General features: G+C 56.1%; 1 protein-coding gene across 1 annotated transcript in view; it reads right to left on the bottom strand.

Moving 5' to 3' along the window:
- Window positions 1–18,671, bottom strand: part of TOGARAM2 (TOG array regulator of axonemal microtubules 2) — a 42,128-nt gene extending 23,457 nt beyond the window's left edge. Inside the window, 9 exon segments of the mRNA XM_088026614.1 lie at window positions 1,921–2,082; window positions 2,284–2,434; window positions 4,886–5,052; window positions 7,321–7,367; window positions 10,287–10,471; window positions 11,502–11,713; window positions 14,440–14,721; window positions 16,248–16,361; window positions 18,644–18,671. Of these exon segments, the coding sequence (XP_087882740.1) occupies window positions 1,921–2,082; window positions 2,284–2,434; window positions 4,886–5,052; window positions 7,321–7,367; window positions 10,287–10,471; window positions 11,502–11,713; window positions 14,440–14,721; window positions 16,248–16,361; window positions 18,644–18,671 (1,348 nt within the window).
- Between the last annotated feature and the right edge of the window lie 1,546 nt (window positions 18,672–20,217).

Here is a 20,217-nt window from a genome sequence, read left to right as displayed (position 1 = left end):
CCTATCTGTGGTTGGGTGAGGCTCATAAGTCTGTGAGGAGGGAGCCCCTACTCACACTGGTGGTGTTCTAACCTCATCCCCACCCAGGAGGCTGTGTTATCAGCTTCTCCTCCTTCCCCCACTCTCCATCCTTTGTGAAGTTGCCCAGGGGCAAGGCAGGGAAGTGGCCCAAAGGACGAAGCAGGGGACAGTGAAAGCTCAAAGGAGACAATGCAGCTAATGGGGGCCCGTGTGGTCAAGATGTGGCAGGGACTGCCGATAAGCAGGGATGTTGTTTAAAACTCAGGTCATGTTTTCTAGGCTCCCCTTCCTTGGGGACGGATGCTAGAATCATAAAATCCTAGCGGATCAGGAAGGCAGTTTAGCCATCTACCTGCTCCAATGCCCGAAACACATCATCGGGGCCTCAGAGGCATTGGAAGGGTGTGGGTCCCCACCCACAGTCCCTCAGCGTCTCCATCAGCGGAGCCATGACAAGAGGCTCTCCTCCGAACCCAGAGCTCACACTGCCACGCCTCGCTTCCTGGCTACTTCTCTTCAGAGGCTCATCTCCACCAGCATGATTGTCAAGATGGCGCACCCAGGAGGTCCTAGGCAAATCTGAGTTGGCAGGGCAATCCTTTACTTAAATCCTTTACTTAAAGACCAAAAGACCTCATTCCCAGATTCTCTTCTCACCTTTGCCATTGGATAAGATTCATTAGCCAAAATCTTAGTCCCCATGGACCAGCATCACCTTAAGTAAACTCAGGTGACTTTGGGTCTTGGTCTCAGTCCTGTTGACTATAAAATGAGTGGGATGGATTATATAGATCAATATCGCCCAAGTATCAACCATTCAATCACCACTTTCATGACTTCTTGCCATGTCTCTTCATTACCTGTAATTTTATTTATATGGCATTTTTTTCTTCAAGCCAACCCACTTTTCAGATCTTAAATAAGTTTATCCTAAAGGGAAATTTATGTCACTACCATAACTGGTAAACAAATATTATTCGCCACAGGTTAGGATATTTGCAGTAAAAGTAAGAGGACGTTATAAACTCCAGCTACCAAATTGTAGGCAGCTTCTGATGACTCAAGCTGGAAGGAAGATCTCTTTGTTTAAAAAGGAGATTGCCAAGCCTGAAAGGGATGCTCAAGACCAGCACTGAATTAAGACTTTCTACTTGACGGAATCAAAGGGATAGAAAGAGAACAGAGAAGAAGGATGCGTCAATGTTATTTCTGGCACCAAACATGGTGTTCTACGCTGTCACCATGGTCCCACTACAGCCCACACTTAAAGAAACTCTGAGTCAGGCTGGTTGTTTTCAAATGTTCTTTAGTAGCAAAATCTTTCAAAACTGAAATGTCAGGTGGATGCCCAATATCTAAAAAAGTGAGGCAAAATAGATGTTGCTCCGGTAGAATGGGGTCAGAGCCTCCACTGTGCCTTGGCACCTTCCTGAGCACCCCAAAGAACTTTTGGATCCTGGGATCCCAGGCTGTAATCAGCCCTCTCCCACCCCGACATTTTATGAGGCAAACTGCAGGAACCCGAGGTCTTTACGGATCCCTCTCTTCCCCTTCCCGATGTTTCCGGCTACTTTCGTGGGTGTTTTTCCCCAGCATCTGTGGTCCTGGTGCACTGGTGAGTCCTCTAGGACATGTCGTGCAGGCTGGGCACACCTGCCTTTCTATCGGTAATTCTAGTTGCAATTCCCTGGATCCCCAGTCTGGACCATAGATGCTTTTGACTCCCATACTATCCCTCGTTCTCTGGCAAGGCAATCGCATCTCAGACTGCCCTCTACTCTAACACAGGTAATAGGAAGAAGCAGAACGGCCCAGGTCACCTTTGCTGTACCCCAGAGCATCCCGAGGCAACGCAGCGAGAGGGACATGTGTCCCCCAGGCATTCGGCCTGGGCCCTACCTGAAGCATGGCGGGCAAAGCTGGGCTCCTGCTTGCTGACAGGGATGCTGGGCAGTGAGGCCCGGTTGGCCCGCTTCCTCAGGATGCCACCGATGTTTCTGTGTGGGTTGCTCAGCCCCGTGGGCACAGACATGGTCCCACTACCCCGGAGGGGAAGGAGGCCTGGGGAGGCAGAGAGAGTCCTAGGATGGCACTGGTCCTGCCTGTCCTCAGCCTGTGTCCTCCTTTGGACATGGGCCCATCAGTAGCTCCCTGTCCAGTGTCTGGATGGGGAGCATGGGGAGCTGTGGGTAAATCTCTTGCCCAGTGGTTGGCCAAGAAGTCTCCCCAGCCTGAGGGAATCGGGCCCCAGGCACCCAGTACCTTCCTTCATCAGGGCTCTCCGGGAGGCCAGGCTCTGGGAAGCAAGCTCCCTCTCCCTCTCCAGCTCCTCTGCCCTCTGGAGCAACTCCATCTCCTTCATCTGCCTCAACCGCATCTTCTCCTGGGCAGACTTGGAGATGGTGACGTGGATCTGGCAGAAGGTCAAGGTAAACTCTGTTACGGTGAGGACCCAATGGCGCTTTCTGTACCTGCATTTATTCAGTCAGGAATGTGAGTGGCTCCTACCTGCCATCACTCTTCTGGGAGTAAACAAAACAACCGAGACCTTGCTCCTGGAGGGCTGCCAAACAGACCAATCTCTAACGTCAGGCAGTATGTACCAGGAGGAAAGTGAGGGACAGAGGGTGACAGGGCTTCCATTTTAGGTAGGAAGGCCCAGAGGGACTCCCGGAGGAGGGGAAATTTAAGCAGAGACATGAATGAGCTAAGAGAGCAGAGGCCATGCAGATTTCTAGGGGCGGAGGGTGCTAAGCAGAGGAAAGCAAATGCAAAGGCCCTGAGCCTGGAGTGTGCTGGGCATGGTTGGGGGGCGGTGAGGACACTGGCCAGAGCACCCCGAGGCAGAGGATGGTGGGACACAGGGTCAGAGGTGGCAGGGGTGGGCAGAACCATAGTGCACCGGGCCCCGTGGCCCATGGTGAGGGGTCAGACGTGTCCTCTAAAGGACACAGCAAACCACCGAGGTTCTGAGCACAGGAGTGACGTTGTTGGACTTCCACTGGGGGATGCGGGGTTCCTCTAAGTGTTGTTGTTTTTTATAGTTTTATATTTGGGAATAATTTAAGACTCACGGAAAGTTGCAAAAGAGAACCAAGAGTTTCCGTGTGGTAGGGCTTGCACTAGCGTAGTGAGAATGAAGATGACAGAATGGCCTGATTCTGGACAGGTCCCCAAAGTAGAGCCCACCGCTTTTGCTGATATATGAGGTGTGGGGCGACAGAGAAAGAGAGGAGGCAAGGGTGGGCCCAAGATTTTTGGTCAGAGGATCTGGAAGGCTGGAGTTGCCTTTTCCTGCCATTGACTGGGGAAAGAGATTTTAGGGGGTAAAGATTCAACCGTTGAGTTTTGGAGGAGGTAAGTTTGAAATATAATTAGATACCTAAATGGAAATGCAGAGTATCAGTTAATACATACTTAGTTATATAATTTAACTGCTCCTGGAGGTCAGGGGAAGGTCTGGGCCAGAGAGGGAGATTTGGGGGTCCTTAGCATATAGATGGCACTTAATATCATGGACCAGAACAGGTCACACGGGGTCAGTAGAAATAGACCAGAGGCCAGAGATGCAGGCTCTGGGGCCTCCTGCGTGTAACGGGCAGGACGATGAGGAGGAGCCAGCCAAGAAGGACTGGGAAGCAACCAAATCTGACAGAGGCAGAGAACCAAGAAGGAAGCCACCCCCTCACCCGCCTCCCTCCCAAGGTGGGGACTGCAAGAAGAGTGAGCCACCAAAGCTGCTGACGGGTCGAGTGAGAAGAGACCTGAGCCGTGCTGCATGTGGGAAGGTGAAGGTCATTGGTGGCCTTGATGTGGGCCGTTTCCGTGGGGGCAGTGGGACCCAAATCGGACTGTAGCAGACTCAGGACAGAACGGGTGGAGACGAGGCAGTAGTTTTGTTTTCTTAAGACAAAAGAAATAACGGAGAGCTAGGATGCTGGTAGGAATGGTGTGATCCTGGGGGGGATATTGCTGATGCAAGAACAGGAAGAGGTGCGGGGCCGGGGTGTGGCTGGACAGAGCTGGAAGGACAGGACGCCATGATGGGCGAAGGGGATGCTTGAAAGCAAGATGCCAGTGGGGGGTGAAGTGATCACAAGGTCCACGGTCCGACCCTGGGGGTGAGCGGCCAAGGTGGGGGGGGGCAGTGGGGTCACGTCACAGCCCTGAATTACTCTTCCTTCGGTTGTCGAGCTCCGGCGCCCTGGCTGGAGTGGGAAGGCCGCGCGGCCCAGACCCCATCGTCGTCATCACTGGACTCTAACGGAGCACGTGCGCGCAGCGGGCCTTCCAGGCACGTTTCCTGTACTCTCATATCTCTGCTTCAAAGACTGAGCACAGAGCTCCCCTAATAGTGACTCTTCAAGTTTTAGTAAATTCATCCAGACCAGGGAAGGGAATCATCCGGACCTAGGTCACCTTAGAAGCGCAAGGTGTTCGTCAGCCTGTCAAGCACAGTCTTTGGCTGACCTGCCCGTCAGCTGTCTCTCAGTTGCTATCTTGGGAGTTGGTTCAAATTACTCGGTTTGGTTCACCTAAGCCCCTCTGGGCTCTCCACATCCTGCTTCCTCCCGAACCCCGCGTGACCTCCTTCTGCCCTCCCTTCCCCCCCACCCCGCCCCTCAGCTCCCCACTGCACTCCTCCCCTCACCTAGCCCCCAACCCCCATCCTTCTCTTCCTTTCCTTGGTCCTCACCCCCAAACCATCTACAGCTTCCAGCCTTAAGCACCGGGAAGCCGACTCAGGGCTCTTTCTTGCCTTCCTCAGGCTGGCCCCACATTTATGTATTTCAGAAGACATGCTTGTGTTCAGCCAGTGGTCCACTCTGACCCCCACTTTCTCCTCCCCTCGCTTTCCAGATACCTTGGTACTGCTCTCCTTCTGGTCCTCTTCTTTGAGCAAGGGGCGGGCTCCTTTGTTCTGGCCGAAGGAGAAAGCTGTCAGTGTAGGAGCGGACTGAGATGAAAGCAGGGCGGGCTTCTCAGGGGTGGCAGACCTGTCTCTGACAGGCAGGGCCGAAGGTCTTGGCTCTGCGGGGTCAAGAACAAGAATGAAGCTGAGGACACCCAGCACTCTGAAGCAGCACTCACCCTTCTGGGCTGCCCCCTGGGGCCCTATGACCCTGTGGCTGGTATAGCATTTTACTGCCTAAGCCTGCCATTCTCCACGGTTCCGCCCAATGCTTCCTTGGTGGCGAAACTCTACCGAACAGCGCCGGCAAGCACAGAGCAGGCTGCCCAAGGACCAACATTCTCCTGCTCTCCTCTGTGCATCCATCCATCCAACCGTTCAGTCAATAATTACTGCACACCTTATCGTAAGACAGGGAAGGGAGGAGGCAGGGCAGGAAACAGGGAGTGGGTCCGTTATCTAGGAAGTTTAAGATAGTTCCTGAGCATGTCAGTCTATCTCTCCCCAGGAGGCGTGCACCTCAGGAAGAGAGAAAATAAACCGAGTCCCATCATCACACAGCGTGAAGGGACCAGAGAACTAACCAATGCTAGTCCCATCCCCTCATTGTACGGACGGGGAAGCTGAGACCCAGCAACCTTCACATGCTCTTGTGACTGATACAATACAAATTCACTTCCAAGTGACAGCAAATCATTAGTGTTTCCTGGTCATTCTAGATTTTCCTAGTCAATAGATTTCAAAAGTAACGTGCCTTCTTATGGAGGCAGGACAGGGGTAGATCAGTTTTAACTGGGTTCTCCTGTCATCACCGTCTGGAGCACACCGCCCTTGGGTGAACCTGCAAGTAAGGGGTCCATTGGAATGGGGGCCACCATCTGGGGCTGCCTGAGGTTAGAAGGGGTGCCTTGAATCTGGGGCCTCCAGGAGGGCTCCCAGGTTACCCTGGACCTCTGCCCAGCCCATGCCTTCTGCCAAGGATCCCTCTGCTTGGCTTCCAGGAGAAGGATCGAGGGCCAAGACAGAAGAAGGGCAAAGGCTTCATTTGCCCAAAAGTAAGGGGGCAGGGCAGAGGACACAGATGTTCAGGTGCTGGCTAAGGAGGGCAAGGACTGCAGGAAGGCCACACGATTTGGGGAAGCCCTCAGCTTCAGACAATACCACGTGAGCTCCTTCTATGTGGTAGGCAGGCACGTTACACGTATTGGGCAATGTTATCCCCAGCTAATGGCTGGAGGGTCAGAGAGCCCTTTAAGGACTTTACTATTTTGTATCCCCTTCCTCACCTCCACCTCCAAGAGACATCCTAGAAAGCCTTGTCTGAGCAGCGTGGCCCCTGCCCCCCCCCCCAGCCCCCGGGGACCTGGTTCTCAAGCAGCAAGCTGGGGATGCAAACAGGGGAATAGTTGCAAACTGGGGTCTCCTGGCCCAAACCCCCATGCCGGCACACTCAGGGGTAGCTGTTAAGGGACACCGTGGGTGCCAGCATGGGTCACAGCAGACAGTCCGAGGTCACCCCACTGCACCAGGAGAAGCAGCCCCCACCGAGGTTTCTATGCCAGGCCTGCCTCTTGGGCTCAGCTCAAGTCCTGAGCCTGGGGCTTCCTGGGCAACAGCCCCCCACTCACCAACCAATCCACTTGCTAAGCTGTCCAGAGTGACCTGCCCGAAAGCTGGACTAGGAGTCTGCCCCCTCCTGCCGGTCAGCACAGCAGCTATCTCCAAACCTCCTCCCCAGGCTCGGGGTGCTCCGTCCAGATCCCCTCACCGGACCTGCCCGGGGCTCAGCCTCCCTCCTCCCCACAGACTAGGGTCATCAGGCTGGAGAGCCTCCGGCTCCCTCTTCTGAAGCCTCTCTGCGCCCCGGCCTCCTGCAGGCCACCCGCCTCCCTAACAACCGGGATGGCCCTATTCTCCCGACACTAAGCCTTCCGGGACCCGCTGACTGAGGGGTTCAGGGGATATGGTTCAATGTCTCACTTGGCCTGGTATGGAACATTCTCCTCTGCTTGCTTAAAACAGTGCAGGGGCAGCCGCCCAAGATGTCAGAAGCACGGTCTCTGGAGCCCTGCAGACCCGTGCGCACATATGGCGGGCCACCTTCCAGGCTCTGGGACCGGGGACAAGACCCCAGCCTGCAGTCCTGGTGCAGCCAGTCACAGGTCACACAGGCTTCCCTCGCGGCTGGGCTACCAGGAAGCTCCATGTGCTGGTACCGCCCTCCAAGGTGGCATGGCCCGAGGCCTCAGTTTCCCCGTCCATAAAATGAGGGGCTAGGGTCCGAGGGTGCTCACACCTACTCCAACCCTACTTCTGATCCCCTACCTGGCCCAGGAAGCAGGGAGTTGAATTAACAGCAAGTGGGGGTGTGTGTGGGGAGTACGTACCCAGAGATTTAGGGGTCTTCTCCCGAGGCCCACTCTCCCGAACCAATCTTGAAAGAATCAGGGAGAAAAAAAGCACCATGAGAGATGGCAAGTAGGAGCCACTTCGGTGAGGAGCCTGGGTGGCTCCAGGATGGGGCAACGGGCGAGACGGGGGGACCCGTGAAGGGGGCGGGGGCGGCTCTGTAAAGAGGCTCTTGGCTAGGAGCTCAAAGCTGCGGGGGATGCAGCTCCATCCGCAAAGTCAAGGGCAGGCCGACCGAAGACCAGGCCAGGCCAGGCTGGGTCCAGACACAGACGCCGCAGACCACCGCCGCTGCCCCGCTCAGGGGCCCATGGCTTCTGCCCGCCGATCCTGCAAGAGTCTCCGCCTCAGCGTGCTCAGTCCTCTCTGGTCACCAAAGTGGCCTTTCTAACGCAGATCTGATGGCACTTCCACACCTAAAGGCTTTCAGTGGCACCTTGCTACTTCAGAGTAAAGCTCACGGTCCTCGGTTTAGCACACGGAGCCGTGCAGTCCTGCTAACCTCACCTGCCTGTGTCACACCAACACTGGTGCTGGTGCGCACACCCCTTGAGGCTCCGGGAATGCCTCACGTCTCTCCCTCCTCGTCGCCCAAATTCTCCCTCAGGCTTCAAAACTCAGCTCTGGCCTCACCTCCTCCAGGAAGGCTTCCCAGCCTGATTGAGATCATTTCCCGGGGGCTTCCCCAGAAGGATGGGCAGAGATTTCAAGTTATGGCCTCTGCCCGGAAGTGCTCCCCGTTGAAGAATAGATAGGCGGTTTAAATAAAAGTGTGGTCAGGGTGGCTCAGATGGTTAAGCGTCTGCCTTCGGCTCAGGTCATGATCCCAGGGTCCTGGGATCGAGTCCCACATCGGGCTCCCTGCTCAGCGGGGAGCCTTCTTCTCCCTCTGCTTTTCTCTCTCTTTCTCTCTCTCTGTCTCTCATGAAGAAATAAATAAAATCTTTAAAAAAAAAAAAGTGTGGTCAGGTGGTCCGTGGGCTAAATGCTGTGTGGACAGTGCAGAGGAGGCTCTTTCCCTGATCGCCTCCCCAGGGAGGGCAGGGAAGACCTGAGCGCAAGGACTGGCGTACGACTGGGGCTTGAAGAGCAGTAGGAGCTGAACGGGCCCCCGCCCCCCCCGCCCAGGTGAAGGCTGGTGTTGGGACTGCAGGGATGGGGTGGGGAGGCTCTGGGGGTGGGCCGGCTCCGGAGGGCAGCCCAGGAGGCCTGCGGGGTGGTGGGCTGGGACAGGCCCTGAACGTCAGACCGAGGAGACTCTCCTTAACCTGCTGATACAGGACGTCAAAAAAATGAGAATGGCGCGGAGGAAAGGTACACGGGGTGGTGCACGAGAAGGGAAGATTAGAATGCAGAGCCCAGGCAGCAAGGTGCTGGGCTGGGAACTGTTGGGGCGCTCAAGAGGGAGCCCGTGAGTGGAAACGGAGAAGACAGGCAGGGGCAAGAGAGGGTGGCAGCCTTCATACTTTCTCTTGTTTACGGAAGACCCGATGGGATGTGGCAATCTGCTAGGACAAGGGGCCACAGGAGCAAGAGCCGAAGATGATGCCGAAACTGGAAGATGGAAGAGAATGCCCGCACCCTGGTGGGAGTCGGGAGGTCGTGGGAGGGAGGGGGTTTGGGGCAACGTGAGGTGGCCCGTCAGTGTGGCCATGATGGTGGCACAGCCTCCCTCCCTCCCTCTGACGCCGGATCGGCATCGGCCATGAGGACACCGGGGATGCCCACCAGGAGGATGGAAACGCGGAGCCCAACTCTAGGGAGACCTTGGGGCAGAGCGGGGGATGAGGGAATGAGGGGGCCGCCCATCCCTGGAAGCTGCCAGCACAGACAGGACTGCCCCAGGGGAGAACAAGTAGCTGGGCACAAACGGCCAGGACCAAACTGCAGGAACAGCCGCATCTAAGAGGTGGACGAAGGAGGGCGCAGGGGACACTGCCTAGAAGGTCCTGCCACAGGAGGTCAGGGAGCAGCGTTCAAGTCAGGAGGGCAAGGAAGGGGAAGGACGTGGACGTCAGTCCCTCACAGGATGTGAAGTCGAGAGCAAGGAGGGTGGAGTGAAGGCCACTGGTCTGGGGCCAGAGAGTCCCTCCAGCCACCAACACCGCCACTGAGGGGAGGAAGGGCCTGGCGTGAGGAAGCACAGGTCGACGGAGCGGGCATTCAGATCCAGGAGCAGGCCCACACTCCACCGGGGCTGGGGAGGAGGTGGACGTGGGTACAGATGGGCAGGGAGGCAGCATGGGAGACGGAGAGGTGAGGAACATGAGAGAAATGGCAGAACGCAGTACAGCAGGCCCCACAGGGATGCGAGAAGGGAGGCCTCTGTCATTCTCCCTCTGTCTGCTTCTGTCTCTCTGTCTCTCTCTCTCTCTCTCTCTCTCACACACACACACACACACACACATACCTGCTCCGACATCAGTTTGGACTGACCATGGGGATGTTCTGGGACATCTGAAGAGTTCCGTCTGTCCCACTTGAGAGCCATAAATCCAGATTCATTACAACACAGCAACCCTCTACCTCCCCCGATTCCCAAACATTTTTGTGTATAGAGACCCCTTTTTACATCCAAAGCTTTTGTGGACCACTCCCTCCCACTTCCCTACAGATACCGGATAATGCTTGTATTTTTAGTATCCATTAGTTAAGAAAATACATAATAACAAAGAGCTACCGGGAATAGAGTTCCTATTTCATTCATCACTGCAACAACCACAGACATCAGCAAACTGGTGGACTATGGAGGCTGAGACACTGTCTACTAAGCGCAGACGCCCAGCCCGCTGGGCTCAAGGATCAGCTCTGTGAGGTCCCCAGGTCTGTGGCTCATGGGTGAGCCAGGCCCTTCACGTGCCCAGGCCCCCAGAGCTCCTCCCTGGCACTGGAGGCTCAGCAGATCTCGGATCTCAGAGGGCCAGCTGGAGAGAGGGCTGCTTACCGCGTGCGGGGGACCCTCAGGCCCGTCAGGACACCCTGGCCGGGAGGCAAGCAGCTGGGAAGGGGGCCAGCCGTAGAGGAGGAGGCCCCAGCAGACAGGGCGGCCTTCGGGATGGGCGGGGTCACAACGCCTCCCAGCGACTTGTGCATCTTCTCGTCATTGCAATGCAGGTATTGTCTGGAGATCTGCACCCGGGAGCGGAGGTTGAGGGAAGGTTCTGGAGGCTCACCTCCCAGGCCCCTCACACAGGGTGGTCCCTTTTATCAGGAGCCACCTGGGGTGGTAGGCAGTGCTGGGAAGTGGCCTCTGGTTTTTCTTCCCAGCCACACCACCCTGGGACCACCCCCAGAAAGCTCACTGTTTCCTTACCACTCCAAGACAGAAGACCTGCCGCGGGGCACCCCCCTCATCTCTACTCTCTTTTTGTTATTATTATTTGTTTTTCTATTCTTCTCATTTCAGAAACTCCTACAACATCAGAGCTGAAAGGGATCTTCAAAAACGTCTGGTCTAATACCTTCTTTTTATAGATGTGCAAACTAGGCCCAGAGAGGAGGGTGACTGGCCCAAGGTCACACAGCCAGTGAGGGGCAGAGTGGAAACCAGAGCCCAAATCTCCTGAGTTTCAGCCCAGCCACCTTTCCCCTCTGCCACACGCCCTTGCCTGTGATAGGGATGGTCAGAAGCATCAGGAACTCTGGAACGTTTAGACCAGAGAAGGCCTAGGGATCCCCAAGTGTAGGGCCGGTGGTCACACAGCCTGTGCTCAGCACCTCTGGGGCAGCCAGCCAGATCGTGCCCAGGCCCCCAGAGCTCCGCCCTGGCACTGGAGGTTTTGGATGCTGCAGGGAAGATGCCCCCCCAGTGCTACCCCTATCCTTGAGGGCAGCCCTTCACACACCTCCAGAGAAGCTCAGGGCTCAGGAATGGGGGGGAGTGGTAAAGAATGGGAACAAACAGGGGCGCCTGGGTGGCTCAGTCAGTTAAGCGTCTGCCTTCGGCTCAGGTCATGATCCCGGGGTCCTGGGATCCAGTCCCGCATCGGGCTCCTTGCTCAGCGGGGAGTCTGCTTCTCCCTCTCCCTCTGCCTCTCCCCCAGCTCATGCACTCTCTCTCTCAAATAAATAAATAAAATCTTAAAAAAAAAAAAAAAAAGAGTAGAATCAAAGACAGAAAGAAGGAGAGGCAAAACTCAGAACAGTCAAGCCACCTTACCTCCTGGGCTCCGGGTCTCAGCTCCTGGGGACCCTGACTGCTCCCAGGTGGGTCTAGGCCCTTCTCCTTGGCTCCGCCAGCCTCAGGGGTCGGGGGGATGCTCTGGATGGGAGGCATTGGCCTGGGCGCCCTCAGCAGCCTCTGAGAAGTGGCCCGGGGGATGGTGCTCCTCAGAGGAACTCCTTTGGGGCCTCCCACAGGATCCAGGGAGACTGTGCAGGGGGTGGGGGTGAGGAATAAGTTAGTCCCTGGAGCATTGGGAATGGGGGAATTCAGATACTGGCAACAGGGCCATCGGTTCCAGGGGAGGCTGAGACTGTGAGAGCAGAAGGAGATCCACCCCGGCCCACCCCCACCACTAGGCTGAGCAAGCGGACCGTGCCCATTCCTATAAACTTTGGTAAAAAGGGCCAATCAAAGTCACCCATTTAAAATTCGGAGGCAGGGGCGCCTGGGTGGCTCAGTTGGTTAAGCGACTGCCTTTGGCTCAGGTCATGATCCTGGAGTCCCGGGATCGAGTCCCACATCGGGCTCCCTGCTCGGCAGGGAGTCTGCTTCTCCCTCTGTCCCTCTTCCCTCTCGTGCTCTCTATCTCTCATTCTCTCTCTCTCTCTCAAATAAATAAATAAAATCTTTAAAAAAAAATTAAAAAAAAAATAAAATTCGGAGGCAGCCTGGGCAGGACGGGAAACACACCAGTACTAGACCAGGAGTCAGGACAGCGGACTCCAGTCCTGGCTAGAAGCTGTGGGACCTTGGGCAAGTCTCTGAATCCCCATTAGCTCATCTGTAAACTGAACGTAGTTACATCACGGGGTTATCCAAAAATTCAGGGACTTCTGTAAAATGCCAAGAAAGTCCCGGGCACGTGGCAGGTGCCCATAAATTACTTCTGTCCCCCCTTCCTTTTCAGTTAATGACGTGTGGGTACTGCTGTTTCGACACAGGAGACACCCTGACCTCATCTGAAAGCAGACCACTCCCACTTTTAGCTCTTTTCTGAGTAACATGCCTCCTGCCATCCCCACAGTAAAGAGCTCAGGATTATCTTTGCAACTACTGGTGGTGGTGGTGGTGAAAAAAACTTAGCATTTAACTCTCAAAGGCCATTTTGTTCCAGCTACATCAAAGTGGTCGCATCAAAAGAGCTTCTCTGCTCCTCTGCCCAGCCTGGCTCTGCTTTGCCTTGTCATCAGTCCTGTCGGTGTGCTGAGGGGAGGGAGGCACGAAGGGGTCACAAGCCAGGTGGCGACGGTACCTGCCTTGGGCTCCATCTGGGAGCTGATACAGAGAGGCCAACACAGCCTCCATCCAGGATGCAGAGGGCAGGCCCAGCCCTGCTCAGGGGGCCAGAGATCCCCATCCCGCCACACCTGCTGAGGGACCTGCTAAGTCAAGATCACATCCCATTCGTACCTTGCGTAGAACAACTCCTGTTCTTTTTCTCCTGTACTAGAAGTTTGTACAAAGAGAGGACATGTCTAGAAAAAGACTTCAGACCTCTTGGGGAGGGAGTCACTGGTCTGGCAACTCCAGAAGTTGCACCACTTGAAAATTCTAAGCAAGCTTCTCCAGCACTCCAAGCCCCCGCCTGCTGCGTCCATACTGTCCAGCCACAGGGGGACTCCTTACAGGGGCTCCCCTGCATCATCCTGGGCACCGTCAGCCCCGGGGAGACCTCAGCAGGGGGAGCATCTTGCTCAGTGAAGAGGATGTCCCCTTCCTTCCTAAGACTTCGAGGCTCCTTATTCCTTGTGTTACTCAAGCATTCACTGAGCTAAAAAAGGACCCAGTGATGAGTCCAGGAGAAGAGGAGAGAGAAAAGGAAATGAGAATTTATTAAGTGCTACCCACAATGCCGGGTGCTGAGAATTCTGTGTACGATGTTTGCATCAAACTCTCAGGCACACAGAAGTATTAGTATCCCCATTACACTGAGGCGAAACTGAGGGTGAAGGGGTGACTGACTTGCCCAAAGTCCCAGAGCCAGCCAGTGTCAGGGCTAAGATTGGAATCTGGCCTGTTCTTCTGGTTTGCCCACCACGCAGATGAGAGAGAAATATAAAGTGCTCGCTGTTCAATTCTTTGCTCATCTATTCAACAAACATTTCTGGAGAATCTCCCTTGCCAGGCAACTCTGCCTTGCACTGAGGACTCCCCACCTGCCCTCATCAAGAATACCATCGAGTGCAAAATTCACATGTGAAACAAATAATCACACAAGTAAGTACACAGGTGTGTAAGTACACAGCTCTACGAAGAGAGGTAAGAGAGAAAACTGGAGGGCATTATTAGAGAGGGTCCCTGGGATGGATGCCGACTGGGGAGTGGAGGAGACCTCTCTGAGGAAGGCTTCTGAGCCAAGCAGGAAGGATGAATGGTAGCCCCGTGAGGAAAGGATTCCGGAGGTGGGGGGAGCAGCCTGTCAGAGCCTGAGGCCAGAGAGAGCCCACCTGCTCCAGGACTGGAGGGTCAGTGTATCTGACAGCAGAGAGCAGGGGAGAGAGTGAGCGGAGAGCAGGGGAGAGTGTGGTGCAGGCACAGGGTGAGGGCAGTCAGCCTCATGCACAGGGACTGTTCAGGAGCTTACTCTAAGCACATCCAAAAACTACGGGGTGGTTCTAAGCATCGTTGGTGGGAGCGGGAGGGAGAATATGATCAGACTGGCAATTTGGAAGGATCCCCCTGGAGAGAAGACTAGAAGGAGGAGAAGGCGGCAAGGGTGGGAAAGGGCAGGTTAGTTGGGAGGCCGCTGCAGAGCCCAGGCAGGAGGTGCATTCCCAGGCAGGCGGCTCACAGTGCCCTGGGTGGGTGCGTCCTGACCAGCTTGCAGAGAACCCGGCTGCCAGCCGGACACCTACTGATCCTCACAGCCAGGTAGCCTGAGTCCCTGGCCTCAGGGTGGGTGAGAGGCAGGTGGGCAGGGCCCAGTGCTCACCTCGGGAGGATGCCGCCAAGCCCTCTGAGAGCCTCCTTTTCTTGAGCTTGTCCTTGATCTGGGTGGTGTCCCGGGCCACACTGTTGGCCTCAGACTCCAGAGAGGAGAAGGGTGCCAGGGGTTTGGACCCCAGAGACAGGGCCGCAAGGCTCCTGGGGTGGCCATTCCTGGCGGGCCAGCCCTTCAGGGGGGCATCCAACTTGAGGCCGCTGGGGTCCCCGTGTCCACTCAAGAGCTGCAGCGGCTTCTCTAGCAGGACACTCGGAGTTGGCTGGAGGGAGGCTGAGGGAGACAGAGGCGAGAGTGGCTGGGCACACAGCACCCATGGTGGCACCAGGTACCAGTGAACTCTTCGGTGCTGGTTCCTTAGAACAGTCCGGCTCTGCCCCATGAATCCCGATCATTTGTTGTTACCATCGCTCCTTGGGTCAATTCATTCATTCAACAGTATCTGGGAAGCCTAACCTTAACAAGATGTGTCATGAGCTACTCAAGGGAAGAACAAGGGAGTCGATATGCAGCCCAATGACAGCACAGACATGAGGGCATATATACTTAGGGAAGGCCTTCTGTCCAGGGACCACCATCCAGCAATCTCCAGGATCCCTACCAATCCATTCAGTACACTTGACAATACCAAATGCAGATTTGAAAAGAGTTCAGGTGACTCAGAACCAATCATGCTTCCATGCAGACACCAGCTTATCCAACCACTCATTCAATAAACATTCAGAGGGCATCTCCTATGTGCCAAGCCGTCCAGGCAGTGGAGATCCAGAGATGGGTAAGACACAGTCTTTGCCACAAAAGGACTTTCAAGCTATTAGAGAAAGAAGATTTATCCCTAAGTGGGTTCATTACAAGGTAAACTGGGAGATGTGCCATAAGAGAGATATCAACAAAATGCTTTGTGCACATAGAGGAGGAAGAGAAGGATCTGGAAAGCCTTCATAAAGTGGTGATGTTTGAACTGGGCCTTGCAGGAGCCTAGACCACGGAAGGGCCGGGGAAAACAAATACAGAGACCAGTTTTTAGAATCTCTGCCACACACATAGCCTTTTTGGAGGGCCTTGACCTAAGCCACAAGGCCCACAGAAGAGGCCACAGATCCTGGGCAGCACCAGGCCCAGCAAAAGCTGACCTAGGTGCCAGCCACAGGCCTGTAAGGGGAGTAGCCTGAAAGAGGGCAAGTAGCTAGAACAATCATGTTCTCCCTCGCAAACATGGGAACTGGGGCTCTGCAGAGAAGAGGGTCTGCAGCTGGAAGTTAGAGCAGAGAGTGGCCGAGAACCAGAATGGCTGTCCTGAAAATAACATGAGCAGCTGTCCCACTAGAGGGGCCCCCGTCCCCACCACCACCCTGGCTGCTGACCGCCCACCCGGACCCCCAAGCGAGGGGCAGCAGACCCTGTCTTCCCGGGGCTCACGGCGGCTTTCCCTGGGTTCTGATGAGAGTGAGGGGCGTGCTGAGATCCCCACTTCCTTGTTCCTGGGGCAGCCCTCTGTGCACCTCCATCCCCGGAGGCACAGAACTGAAAGGACCCACCTAAGACCAAAGGGCATTTTCAGCAGGGACCACAGTAAAAGTGGCCAGTGCCAAGAGCTGGAGGACACAGCCAGGCATCTAAATCAACTCACATCCTCTCTCCAGGAGGGGGCCCAAGCTCTGCTCGCTGGTCCCCGGCCCTGATTGGGCAGCTGCCGGTGGAACCCCGATTCTCTGCCCCCAGTCCCCAGAGAGGCCACTGAGGGCACTGGAAGGCCATTTGGTGTGACCAGTCAGCAGGCCAAGTCCCACCAACCTCACCTTCTCCGTAAGTCTGGAGCTCGGAGTCACTTCTCCTGCCCGGGAGCGCGCGGGGCCCAGCACTGGTCCGAGGGACACTCCCACAGTACACGGCCACGGGAGCCAGAACCTTGGCTGGGGACAGAAGCATAGGAAGTCCACTGAGACCAGGACTGGGGAACAGGCTGCCGCAGCACTCTCGCTCTCGGGGTCTCTGCAGCCCATCCCCAAACCAGAGCCTGGCCCACAGAGAGGGGGCCCGCCACCCCGCACCCAGCAGGCCAGGGGACTACACTCCCCACCGAATCCCACCACCCCCTCTTCCCAGTCCTCTCGGCCTGGCTCCCCCACCTCTCACACTCGCACGCCTTCTCCATCCGACTTTGCTCCAGCCCCTGCACCCCCACCCGGCTACCCCACACCTTAGCCTCCTTCACGGGCTCCCCCTCCTCCACACACACCCCCACCCCGCCTCTGTCCTTTGCACCTCTCGTGGGCTACTCCTCACTGCCGTGCCTGTGATTGTCACCCTCATGCGGTAACCCCTTGACCTGTGGCTTTGGCCCTGACCTCGCCCCACGGGGGCAGAGCGGAGCATCCAATTACCTGCCCAACAACCCTCCCCTGGGAGTCCTCCAGCCCCTCATCAGCGTGTCCCACACTGACCCTTCGTCTTCTCCTAAACCTCCCCGGCTCAGCAAATTGATTTGATTGATCCCTAACCGTGGATATTTATCGAACGCTGCCTGTCAGAGACCCTGCTCCCCAGTCCCTGGTGAGACCTGAAGGCTGCTGGGAGAGACCATGAGTAACCAGCAGTGACAGTGTGGGGCCCAGGAGCCCAGCGGGAGGGGGGCTGGGGGGGCCTGAGCTGAGAGTCAGGACTCCCTGGGAGGGGAGAGGGGGAGCCTCGGCTAAGCACCCACTACGCTGAGAAGCCTTGCCTCTCCTCTGCGCCCCTGCAGCCGCCCAAGCATACCCCATCCCACCCTCCCCTCTCCTTGCCTCTCCTCTGCGCCCCTGCAGCCGCCCGGGCATACCCCATCCCACCCTCCCCTCTTCTTGCCTCTCCTCTGCACCCCTGCAGCCGCCAGGCATACCCCATCCCATCCTCCCCCCTCCTTGCCTCTCCTCTGTGCCCCTGCAGCCGCCCAGGCATATCCCACCCCACCCTCCCCTCTCCTGGCCTCTCCTCTGCGCCCCTGCAGCCGCCCAGACATACCCCACCCCACCCTCCCCCCTCCTGGCCTCTCCTTTGTGTCCCTGCAGCCGCCAGGCATACCCCACCCCACCCTCCCCTCTCCTGGCTTCTCCTCTGTGCCCCTGCAGCCGCCCAGGCATACCCTACCCCGCCCTCCCCCTCCTGGCCTCTCCCCACCCCACCCTTCACATCCTGGCACAGGGACTTTATCCTATTTGTCTTTGCAGGACCCGTGCTCAGGAGGCACTTGAATGTTAGCAAGCTGAATCGCTGGTCCAACACCCCCATGGCTCCCCATCCGAGGCCACCTCAGGACTATCCCTGGGGCCCTAACCCACCACCTGGAGAAGCCTCCACCCAGGGGCGACCCAGCACACCCACTCCCAGGGTGGAAGGCCTCCAGACCAGGAGTCAGGAGTCTGTTCCCCTCCTGTTTCTGTCAGCTGTGTGACCTTGGGGAAATAAGTTAGCCTCTCTGAGTCTCGATCCCCAGATCAGTAAAACAAAGGAGGTGGACAGGATTAGGGGTTCATACGGTCACACCTTCATTCTATTTCTAGATTTCTAGGTTTTTCTTAAGCTTTCAGCACTCCCCACTTCCCTCTAAGAATCTAATGTCCGGCAGGATCTGATGTGGCATTAAATTATGCAGTTGTCCTCACATTAATATATCAAAGCCCCAGGGTGCTCTGCCCCTAGGTAATGACCTGTGTCCTGAACTACTCTGTCATCCCGGGGCCTCGGCTCCAACCCCACCAGGGAAAAGCAGCTCTCCACCATTCAGCACCCCTTCCCTCTGTGGCAGAACCTGTGGATCCCCTCACTCTCCAGAGGAAACGGAGGTTCACACAGCTGGCTCCCAGAGGAAGAGCATCAGGCCTGTAACGCCATCTCCTGACCCTGAGCTAGCCACACTGTTCCCCCCCTTCTCCTGCTCTGTCCGCTGAAGAGATGGAGACGCCGCTGTCCGAGGGCCCAGCCCCATGTCCTCTGACCACAAAACAGGCCAGCTCCTCAGCCAGCCCACCAGCACAGAGAAGGGAGGTAAAGCTCAGCCGACTTTCTAGAATACTCTGAGCCTTTCCCTGGGCCCGGGAGCCCCCAGACAGCAAGCTGAGCATGGAGGGCCAGCATCAGCCAGCAGGGAGCTGGGCCAGGGCGGAAAGGCATGGCCACCTGCCTGGCTCCATCTCCCAGGCCAAGTGCAGCCCTTTACCTGGGGGGACAGCATCATGGGTGCTCATGCCCTGGGTGGAGAAGGTGCCTGGGAGGTTGTCCAGAGGCAGCAGCTACTTCTGGGCTGCGAGCACAGTCCTGGGGTATCCAGAAGGCGGCAGCCTGTAACATCCAGGGTCCTACGGTAGGGAGCGGCAGAGCGATGTCAGTACAAGTAACAAACACTTTTTAAGTGACTTTGCAGGAAGTCCATCAGGAGCCCAGGTATTCTCGGAGTGAGGAAATCTGCTGCTGGATCAAAGGACACCCCTTTTCTGACATCCTGCCTCTCTGAGACGCTCGAAGTTTTGCAGGTGCCAAGGCTGTACCACTGTGAGCAGAGCTGTAGATGAAGAGTGTCACCAAGCCCACTAAAGCTGTTTCACCTGTGGCTTTGACAAGGACACCTTAGGGTCTCCGGGGAAGGTGGAACTGATCAAGGCTGAGTCTGACACCTTCTTTCTCCTTTAGTTTCTATTTTCTTCAGAATCCCATTTTCTCTGCCCGCTGCCCTGGAAGCTCCTGACGAATGTCGAGCTTTGTGACTCTTGCTTATCACTCGGGTATGTGGCAGGGTCTCTCCCCAGAAACCAGCTCTCTAGTTTTCTCTCGGATATGCCAGGCTCTATCTGCATGAAGTTCTTGGTCCACATGCCCACCAAGCCATACACTTCTGACCCTGTCAGAGAGTCATTTCATTGTCCTGTGGCCAACTGCTTGACCACGTCAAGCCTCTTCTTGGTCCCCCTTAAACCTCTGGGGTCAGTCATCGGCTCTTGCTCAGGACCTAACTTCATTCTCTTTCCACGTGACAAGGGTCTCACCACAGACTCTGCAACTTCACACAGTTTTATAGTCTTTGCCGAGACAAAGGTGACCCATTTTCACTATGACAGATGGGGAGGTGGATGGCCAGAGCCAATCAGTGACAAAATCAGGGGTAAAGGCCACATCTCCCACTCTCTACTCTGGAGTAGCTCCCTTGAGATATCATCTGGGGACAGGGCAAGATGCAATGCCAACTTCCTTTTGCTGAGCAGCATATCCCAACTCAGAAACTGAGAAAACCTGCCTTCCGTCTGGAAGCCAGCCTGCCATCATCCCCACCCCGGCCCCAGAAGGCAGAGCAGCTCCTAGCAACACTTCTGGCCCCAACAGAGGTTCCAGCCCAGCCTTTGCCTGGTCTCTCTGCTTACGTCCTCAAGCACTCAGGTTCTCTGTCCGAGGAGAATTTTCCTCACAACTCCCTATGTGCTGACTACTAGGATAAGTATTTGGCCACAAGGGGATGTCGGTGAGACACAGTACTTCTCCAGAGCAAGGTGGTGGAAGACTATTCCACAGGTCTCAACACCCCGCCCCTCGCCTCAGTGAGCTGGCAAAGAGACTCAAGAGATTGGCAAGGCAGCTGCCAGCAAAGCCCAGCAGGAATGTTCCAGGCAGGGACACACCATCCACAGCTGAATTAAAGCAAACAAGCTAGAGTCCAGGCTTTGTAGACAGTGAGAGCTGCAGGACCCACAGACTGCTGCTACCATATCTAACCAGAGCGTTGGCTTTCTATGCAAATTATAT

Source organism: Eumetopias jubatus, unplaced genomic scaffold (genome assembly GCF_037043125.1).
Source record: "Eumetopias jubatus isolate StellerSeaLion01/CBP00866 unplaced genomic scaffold, mEumJub1_p1.0 scaffold_9, whole genome shotgun sequence".
NCBI classification, from domain to species: Eukaryota; Metazoa; Chordata; class Mammalia; order Carnivora; family Otariidae; genus Eumetopias; species Eumetopias jubatus.
Note: the sequence above shows the minus strand (reverse complement) of the source record. Positions and strands in the feature narration are given on the sequence as shown.